The sequence below is a fragment of the Salvelinus namaycush genome, chromosome 2, assembly GCF_016432855.1.
Source record: "Salvelinus namaycush isolate Seneca chromosome 2, SaNama_1.0, whole genome shotgun sequence".
NCBI classification, from domain to species: Eukaryota; Metazoa; Chordata; class Actinopteri; order Salmoniformes; family Salmonidae; genus Salvelinus; species Salvelinus namaycush.
This window is the reverse complement of record NC_052308.1, coordinates 27,217,439-27,227,454: the sequence shown is the minus strand read 5'-3', so window position 1 is coordinate 27,227,454 and position 10,016 is coordinate 27,217,439. Positions and strand designations below refer to the sequence as shown.

General features: G+C 43.9%; 1 protein-coding gene across 1 annotated transcript in view; it reads left to right on the top strand.

The window, feature by feature from the left end:
• The first annotated feature begins 540 nt into the window (after nucleotides 1–540).
• Nucleotides 541–10,016, top strand: part of c2cd5 (C2 calcium dependent domain containing 5) — a 66,589-nt gene continuing 57,113 nt past the window's right edge. The window contains exons 1-7 of the mRNA XM_039010145.1: nucleotides 541–817; nucleotides 1,831–1,939; nucleotides 2,079–2,165; nucleotides 2,534–2,705; nucleotides 3,779–3,874; nucleotides 3,987–4,142; nucleotides 5,939–6,170. Of these exons, the coding sequence (XP_038866073.1) occupies nucleotides 1,850–1,939; nucleotides 2,079–2,165; nucleotides 2,534–2,705; nucleotides 3,779–3,874; nucleotides 3,987–4,142; nucleotides 5,939–6,170 (833 nt within the window). The 5' untranslated portion in view covers nucleotides 541–817; nucleotides 1,831–1,849. The remainder of the gene's footprint in view (nucleotides 818–1,830; nucleotides 1,940–2,078; nucleotides 2,166–2,533; nucleotides 2,706–3,778; nucleotides 3,875–3,986; nucleotides 4,143–5,938; nucleotides 6,171–10,016) is intronic.

Below are 10,016 nucleotides of genomic sequence, written 5' to 3'. Positions count from 1 at the left end.
ACCGGCTTGTACATGAAACATCCTCCATTCAGGGTGCAAAGGCGTTGATTTACTCAACTGTATGTGAAAAAATCGTGTTTTTGTTTTTTGGATTTTCGGACAACTTCTGGATGTTGCACACCTCTTGCGCCTGTTGTTTACCCCTGGTTGAACATGGTGGGCAACATCAGCAAGTAACGTTAGCATTAGCCACTCTAGCATGGTGGTTGAACATTTTGTTTTATTAAGACAGTATGCATATGTCCCCCGTTTTTTTTCACCAACAAGCCATTAAATCGAGCTAACGGACACATGTGCAGCCCGAGTGGAGGATGTTTTATGTACGATCCGGTCCATTTGGGACACAAGTGTATTACTTGCTGGCCACAGTAAAGCGTAAAATAAGATTACAAACGACGTAAATGGAATAATAGCGGCATCATGCGATCAGTTGGGCTAAGTACGAGAAAGCCTAACGTGAAGCCTGAAGATGAAGCCGGTGTTACAGTTTTACATCTCGTGAACAAGATTTAGTGACCACCTTTCCACCGGAAAAGAACACAGCGCTGGCTAGCATTTTCCATTCGTTGAGCTGGCCGGGAATACTAACTGCAATGTGTGTACAGTGGATTTGAAATATGAATTAGCTTATATATTTTTAAGCAGTCAATGGCGATAAAGTGTCGTTAGAGTAAATATTAGCCACATCTACCGGGCTTTTGAGAGAAGATCTCGTCATGTTTGGTATTGATGCGGAGGTCTGGCGCGCGGGCTGTCAACAAAGTCCGGCTGAAAAAACGCTGCTGTTTCCCCAGCTCTCTCTTATGACATAGTCGTGGTAAGGACACTCAATAACGTCTAATAACAGCCAGTTTGTTATACTGTTTGTAACATAACTAGATTTCATTATGTTGTGTGGCGACCCGGTCTCACAGAAATACAGGGGGTAACGTTATCTAGCTAACGTTATGCATGCATGCATGTCAGTCAACTGCTGTGCAGTAACGCTAAGCTAACGGTGTGGCTGTTGTAATAAGCTCTCAATTAGTTAACTGGCTGATTAGCAGAATCAGTAGTTGGCTAACTAAGTCTGTCATCCAAGTAACCTAGTTCTATAAACCAGTTAGCTAACTTATCACAGTAACAAGGTAGAGCGACCACTGTTGGGAAGTGCATTAGCTAGCTACATGGCCAGAATATGTTGCTTTGCTGGTACATGTCAATCTCTGTATGTCAACTGTCACCAACATATGTCAGCTGACCATGTCAGTGCCAAGCAGGACTAGTATCAGCCTTCTACTACTCAGTAGCCACAACTGCAGTGTGACCTTAGATCTGGTAGCTCATCAATCAATTCATCTTTATTTAATTTAACCAGGTAAGTTGACTGAGAACACATTCTCATTTACAGCAACGACCTGGGGAATAGTTACAGGGGAGATGAATGAGACAATTGTAAGCTGGGGATGATTAGGTAACCGTATGAGGGCCAGATTGGGAATTTAGCCAGGACACCGGGGTTAACACCCCTACTCTTACAATAAGTGCCATGGGCTCTTTAGTGACCACAGAGAGTCAGGACACCCGTTTAACGTCCCTGCCGAAAGATGGCCCAATCACTGCCCTAGGGATGTTTTTTTAGACCAGAGGAAAGGGTGCTTCCTACTGGCCCTCCAAACACCACTTCCAGTAGCATCTGGTCTCCCGACCAGGACCAACCCTGCTTAGCTTCAGAAGCAAGCCAGCAGTGGGATGCAGGGTGGTATGCTGCTGGCCAGGTTTTATCATTGGTGAATACAGGTAAAATACACAATATTGGTATTGATTTACCTGTAATTCTTTGATCTGAAGGTGATGACAAAGCTGAATCATGCCGGGTAAATTGAAAGCTAAGATTGTGGCGGGGCGTCACTTACCAGTCATGGACAGAGCCAGCGACCTCACTGATGCCTTCGTAGAGGTGAGCATGGTCCATTCTCAGTTTACCCTGAAAAAAACATCAGGTCAACGTAATCTTACAACCCCTTCAACACATATACTTCGTTACAGTGATGCAGTACTAGCCTTGTGGTGTTCTTCATTGATGTTGTGTCTTACAGGTCAAGTTTGGCAACACAACTTTCAAAACGGATGTCTACCCCAAGTCCCTTAACCCACAGTGGAACTCAGACTGGTTCAAATTTGAGGTAAAATGTGTGAATAGGACTTCTTGACTTATTTCTCTGTGAAGGAAGGTGTTTGTGAATGGCATAGGATTACAGGGTGAAGAAGCTGGAGCAGGGTTCTCCACAAAGAATGTAAGAGGGGCGCTTCGCCACTTTGTGGACTGGCTGCGCCACAATGTTAAATAAACAACTCTATTTGCCATTTTTGCTTTAGATTGCAGGAAATGTCAGTTACATGTGTTAAAAAAATGCTAAAATCTTTGCCCCCCTCCAGGCATCTCCCGGCTGTACTCAGCAGCACCACCTTGTTAAATCCTGGGGCGAACCCGATAGAGTCAACATGATTGTCCTGTATTATTGTTTCCCCAACTTTGTCCCCCCTCCTCTAGGTGGATGATGAGGATTTGCAGGATGAGCCATTACAGATCACAGTGTTGGACCATGACACTTACAGTGCCAACGATGCAATAGGGAAGGTCTACATTGACATCGACCCTCTGCTGTCCAGCGAGGCTGCTACCGTCATCTCTGGATGGTTCCCCATCTATGACACTATACACGGTGCGTTTCTTATAGATACTGAACAAACATATCAACGCAACATGCAATAATTTCAAAGATTTTACTGAGTTAAACATCATTTAAGGAAATCAGTCAATTTAAATAAATAAATAAATAAATAATTAAATAAATAATTCAAATAGCCATTGATAAAATGCACTTGTGTTCACTGTCCGTAGCTTATGCCTGCCTATACCATAACCCCACCACCACAATGGGGTACTCTGTTCACAACGTTGACATCAGCAAACAGCTCGCCTATGTGACGCCATACACATGGTCTGCGGTTGTGAGGCTGGTTGGACATGCAGCCAAATTCTCAAAAACAACGTTGCACGTGGCTTATGGTAGAGAAATTAACATTACATTCTCTGGCAACACCTCTGGTGGACATTCCTGCAGTCAACATTCCAATTTCGTGCTCCCTCAACATGAGACGTGTGGCATTGTGTTGTGTGACAAAACTGCATATTTTAGAGTGGCCTTTTGTACCCAGCACAATGGGCAACTGTGTAATGATCATGCTGTTTAATCAGATTATTGATATGCCACACCTGTCAGGTGGATGGATTATCTTGGCAAAGGAGAAATGTGCACAAAATTTGAGAGAAATATGCTTTTTGTGCGTCTGGAAAATTGAATTGTGTTGGTCCCATGCTTCATGAGAACACTTTACATGTTGTGTTTTATATTTTTGTTCAGTGTAATTCCCCATCTACCACACTATACACAGTCAGTTATATACTTCCACTATCTATGACACAAGTTATATACTTACCCATCAACGGTGCATGGCCACAGTGGTACTTTTCAGATACATAGCCAGGCCTCTAAAGAAATACACAGTGTTCTCTGTAACAGCCTGTAAATGCATTTTGTTCCTCTCTGCTGTAAAAACACTGCCTTACTAAAAACTGTTATTTAACGGTATCTATCTAGTAATGATGATGTAGCGCCTGTCTTCCTGGTTTGAGAGGGGAGAGGAGTTTGTTTGTGAAGAGTTGGGGTTTCTAGGGTTAGGTGGTGTTTTTGTCTGGTAGTAATGTTTCTGTTCATTCTGTCCTCTCCTACAGGTATCAGAGGGGAGATTAATGTTCTGGTAAAGGTGGACCTCTTCAACGACCTAAACCGCTTCAGACAGTCCTCCTGTGGGGTCAAGTTCTTCTGCAGTGAGTCCTGGTTCCCTATGGGGATGTACTATAGTAGAGAGATCTAGTCACAAGAAATGGCTGATGATGATAATGAATGATGATGATGATAAGGTGTTTATGCATGTATTAGCAACATCCATCCCGAGGTGTTACCGCGCGGCGCTGGTCCATGGTTTTGTTGAGGAGCTGGTGGTGAACGAGGACCCGGAGTACCAGTGGATCGACCGCATCAGAACCCCCAGGGCTTCTAACGAGGCCCGCCAGCGACTCATCTCCCTCATGTCTGGTACATAACCCAGCTATCTAACTCTCTACAGTGTGGGTGTATGTATGTATGTGTATATATATATATATATATATATATATATATATATATATATATATATATAGTTGAAGTCGGATGTTTACATACACCTTAACCAAATACATTTTAAACTCAGTTTTTCACAATACCTGACATTTTATCCTAGTAAAAATTCCCTGTCTTAGGTCAGTTAGCATCACCACTTTATTTTAAGAATTTGAAATGTCAGAATAATAGTGGAGAGAATGATTTATTTCAGCTTTTATTTCTTTCATCACATTCCCAGTGGGTCAGAAGTTTACATGCACTATATTAGTATTTGGTAGCATTGCCTTTAAATTGTTTAACTTAGGTCAAACATTTGGGGTAGCCTTCCACAAGCTTCCCACAATAAGTTGGGTGAATTTTGGCCCATTCCTCCTGACAGAGCTGGTGTAACTGAGTCAAGGTTGTAGGCCTTCTTGCTCACACACGCTTTTTCAGTTCTGTCCACACATTTTCTATAGGATTGAGGTCAGGGCTTTGTGATGGCCACTCCAATACCTTGACTTTGTTGTCCTTAAGCCATTGTGCCACAACTTTGGAAGAATGCTTGAGGTCATTGTCCATTTGGAAGAACCATTTGCGACCAAGCTTTAACTTCCCGACTGATCTCTTGATGTTGCTTCAATAAATCCACAACATTTTTCTTCCACATGATGCCATCTATTTTGTGAAGTGCACCAGTCTCTCCTGCAGCAAAGCACCCCCACAACATGATGCTGCCACCCCCGTGCTTCACGGTTGGGATGGTGTTCTTCAGCTTGCAAGCTTCCCCCTTTCTCCTCCAAATATAACGATGGTCATTATGGCCAAACAGTTCTGTTTTTGTTTCATCAGACCAGAGGACATTTCTTCAAAAAGTACGATCTTTGTCCCCATGTGCAGTTGCAAACCGTAGTCTGGTTTTTTTATGGCGGTTTTGGAGCAGTGGCTTCTTCCTTGCTGAGTGACCTTTCAGGTTATGTCGATACAGGACTCGTTTTACTGTGGAAATAGATACTTTGTACCTGTTTCCTCCAGTATCTTCACAAGGTCCTTTACTGTTGTTCTGGAATTGTTTTGCACTGTTCGCACCAAAGAACGTTAATCTCTAGGAGACAGAACGCGTCTCATTTCTGAGCGGTATGGCGGCTGCGTGGTCCCATGGTGTTTATACTTGCGTACTATTGTTTGTATAGATGAAATTGCTTGGAAATTGCTCCCAAGGATGAACCAGACTTGTGGAGGTCTACAATTGTTTTTCTGAGTTCTTGGCTGATTTCTTTTGATTTTCCCATGATGTCAAGCAAAGAGGCACTGAGTTTGAAGGTAGGCCTTGAAATACATCCACAGGTACACCTCCAATTGACTCAAATGGTGTCAATTAGCCTAACAGAAGCTTCTAAAGCCATGACATCATTTTCTGGAATTTTCCAACCTGTTTAAAGGCACAGTCAACTCAGTGTATGTAATCTTCTGACCCACTGGAATGGTGATTAAGTGAAATAATCTGTCTAAACAATTGTTTGAAAAATTACTTGTGTCATGCACAAAGTAGATGTCCTAACCGACTTGCCAAAACTATAGTTTATCAAGAAATTTGTGGAGTGGTTGAAAAACAAGTTTTAATGACTCCAACCTAAGTGTATGTAAACTTCCGACATCAACTGTATATATATTACACTATAGAACTATTCTATAGTATTAGAGTATATTACATCAGAACTCCCAGGGCTTCTAACGAGGCGTGTGTGTAGGTGAGCTGCAGAGGAAGATTGGTCTGAAGGTGTTGGAGATGGGTGGTAATGCGGTGGTGGGCTACCTGCAATGCTTTGATCTGGAGGGAGAGTCGGGTCTGGTGGTCCGAGCCATCGGCACCGCCTGCACTCTGGACAAACTCATCCCTGGGACTGCTTCCAACACCATCACACACCCCAACACCGCCCCGGCATCCAATGCCTGCAACTCCCCCTCTAAGGAAAGCAAAGAGTGAGTATTGAACGAATGCATGAGCGTGTGTGTGTGAGAGAGAGAGAGAGCAAGAGAGGGAGAGAGTATGTGTTTATGCCCTGCCTTTGGACTGACTCCTGTGCGTGTCTCAGTATTTCTGCCTTTCTCTACATTTGTGACCAGATTTCTCTGAGGGCTTATGTCAAATTGACATGATATTATTGTATTTGTCACATGCTTAGTATACACTTGCTTACTTGCGGGTAAATACAAAAAAAATGCAGAGTTAAAGATAACAAATAAATACACAGTGAATAATGAATAAAAATACAGTGTGTAATTTTGTGGCGTCAGTATGCATATGTGTGTGCATGTTATGTGAGGGAAAGGGATGTTGGGGTGTCAGTGTAAGGATGTGTGTGGGTAGAGTCCAGTGTGTGTGCATAGTCAGTGCAAAAAAGGTTAGCCATTTAGCAGTCTTGTTTAGACGTCTTGTGGCTTGGGGGTAGAAGTTGTTCAGAGTCTTGTTGGTTCCGAACTGCATTGGTACCGCTTGCTGTGCGGTATCCGAGAGAACAGTCTGTGGCTTGGGTGGCAGAAGTCTCAGAGAAAAATGTGACACCGCCTGGTATAGAGGTTCTGGATGGCAGGAAGCTCGGCCCCAGTGATGTACTGTGCCAAACACACTACACTCTGTAGCGCCTTAGGGTCAGATGCCAAGCAGTTGCCATACCAAGCAGTGATGCAGCCAGCCAAGATGCTCTTGATGGTGCAGCTGTATAACTTTTTGAGGATCTTTTTGAGGATCAAACTTAATGATGGTGTTGGAGTCGTGAGCAGCTACGCAGTCGTGAGTGAACGGGGAGTACAGGAGGGAACTAAGCACATACCCCTGAGGATCCCTGTGTTGAGGGTCAGTGTGGCGGATGTGTTGTTGCCTACTCTTATGAAGCCCAGGATCCAGTTGCAGAGGGAGGTGTTCAGTCCCAGTGACCTTAGTTTAGTGATGAGCTTCGAGGGTACTATGGTGTTGAACACTGAGCTGTAGTCAATGAACATCCTTTTCACATAGGTGTTCCTTTTGGCCAAGTGGGAAAGGGCAGTGTGGAGTGCAATAGAGAGTGCGTCATCCGTAGTGGCAGTATGTGATTTGGAGTGGGTCCATTGTGTCTGGGATGATGGGGTTGATGTGAGCCATAACCTGCCTTTAAAAACATTTCATAGCTACAGGTGTGAGTGCTACGAGGTGATAGTCATTTAGACAGCTTACCTTGACATTTTTGGCCACAGGGACTGTGGTGGTCTGCTTAAAACATGTAGGTATTACAGATTTATAAAAAGCGTCTTGGTTAGTGTCCCACTCCCTGAAAGTGTGAGCTCTACCCTTTAGCTCAGTGCGGATGTTGCCTGTAATCCATGGCTTCTGGTTGGGGTACGTACGGTCACTGTGGGGACGACGTCGTTGATGCACTTATTAATGAAGCCTGTGACTGATGTGGTGAACTCCTCAATGCCATCCGATGAATCCCGGAACATATCCCGGAACAATCATGGCTAGCCAGGAAAGATCTTGTCTTTCTCCCTATATAGCTCAGTGCTTTCTCCTTGGCTAAACTAGTTTAATGAGTTTACATTTTAGTCATATTTACGGATCCCATACAAGTTTGTAATTAATGCACGTGAACGTTCACATGTTCAAGAAGGCATTTCTGTCCCCCCAAAAATGTATAAGTATTTTTTTCAAACAGACCTACTGTGAAGTAGGAAATAGCGTCAAACGCCCCCTATGAGATGCCCTGTCACACTTGGGGTGTGTGTGTTATATCATGTGACAAGGCTATAGTATTTGCCATATCTGAGATATGCACATGGACACACACACACACACACACACACACACACACACACACACACACACACACACACACACACACCCCCTTCCCCTGTGTCTGTCTGTTTTCTAATGGTTCTACTCTCTGTGCATTTGCATGTTAGTGCTGCTCTCTCTCTCATTTGACTGTGTGTGTGTGTGTGTGTGTGTGTGTGTGTGTGTGTGTGTGTGTGTGTGTGTGTGTGTGTGTGTCTGAGGGCTGTGCATGAGCTTGTTCCTGCTAGTATGGTCGGAGGAGGGGGGGGGGTGGATGAATGGAGAGATAAAAGAAGGTAGGGTGGGTGCCGGTGCAAGCATTTTCTTTAGCCGCAGCATGTAGGTGGGCGTTATAATGCAAAAGGAGGGGGTAGACAACCTCTCCTCTTTATTTTTTCTTGTCTTTTCTTGTGCTCTATTTTTCTTTGCTGCAATGTTGTGGTGTGTTGTTGTGTTTCTCTTCTTCTCTGCCTCTGCTGCACATGGATTGGCTCTACTCTTGCTGTATGCGTTTGGATTGGTCCACTGTCCGTCTCTACATGGTGATTGATTCAGGTCTCCTCTGGCCCACGGATGTCGCTCCAGCCACAACAGCCCTGTCCACTCAGCCTGCAGCTCTCAGAGACTGTCCCACTCCCAGAACTTCTCTGTCTCTGTCCCTACTCTGGTCTTTACTGGTACGGACAGAGAAAAATAGTGAGAGGGAGGGAGGGAGGGAGAGCGGGAAGGCTCTACCCTGGGAGGGAGGGAGTCCCAGAATCTCTGTGTTCCTACATGGGTCTTCACTCGTACATAGAAAGGGAGCGATTTATAAAAGAGAAATAAGGAGACAGACATAGAAGAGCGAGGTAAACTGGAGGAAAAGGGAGAGCCAGAGCAATAGAGCATGAGACAGAGAAACTAATGGATAGCCATCGGTGAGATAAATACCAGTCTTTCCCCCTAAAAAAGTAAACCTCAGAGCCCATTCCTCCTTGCCATTGGATGAGAAGATTGTGACATCACCAGCCCCAAATACTTCCTCTTCCTGTGTCCCCCGCAGCCAATCATAGAGCCCCTACCCAAGCAGATCCATCCCTCCCACCTGTCCTAATTTTGCCTGATTCCGTGTAGTTTTTCCCAAAATTCTGTTCTGCTCACAACAACAACATTGGATGTTCTAAGTCCACAAAAATGTTTACACCACAACAGGAGACCACTTTTGAGGTCTGGGAAAAATGAAACATTTAAAGTTTGTGTGTAGTTACCCTTTAATGCAAGTGCGAACCAGGAAGAGACCGTTGTTTGGTGAGTGTTTCTGTAGCGCTCATGTGATTGCAGAGTTTGCAAAACAAATGGCCACAGGATTGATTTAAATTATCATGATATCATTCTGTCTGGTAGGTATAGGCTACTTTTGTAGTTAACATTTAATTGAAAAGGATTTTGGGAAAGCCTTTCCATCTCTACCAGAAGATTGTTATCATTAGCTTCATCGCCAACGGCTACACAAAGTGTAGACATACATGCGCACCGCACATACACACAGACGTGCATTCCTGTGCCGTTTCAGAAAGTTTCTGGGAAATACGAATCACTGATGCATTTCATTCATGTCTTATGATTTAACTCGGGCAAATTAATGTATTTTCTAGTAAGTTCAATAAATGTTTGAATATTCATTATATTCCGTTTTAATGTCTGGATTCTGAGATTTTGTCCGCAATGCAGATTTTTTTAGGGCCCCAAGCATCCCTCTTAGTTCAGTTCAATCAACTATATTTGTCTCCAAGGGGCAGTCACCCGGGAATCTGTTGGGCTCAATTCCTTTTCAATTCAGTTTATGTTTGAAGTGAATTTAAATTCCAATTCAAGAAACTACTCATCGCTTTAGTGTTGTGTTGGGTTGGCCCATGTTGTGTTGTGTGTTTCTGCCATGCTTTCCTCCTCAGTTCGATATATCTGTGTGTGCTTCTGTTTACGCTTCATGTGCTTGGCTTTTTAGTTCCGCAGCCCAGTCATTTGCACTCCACACACCT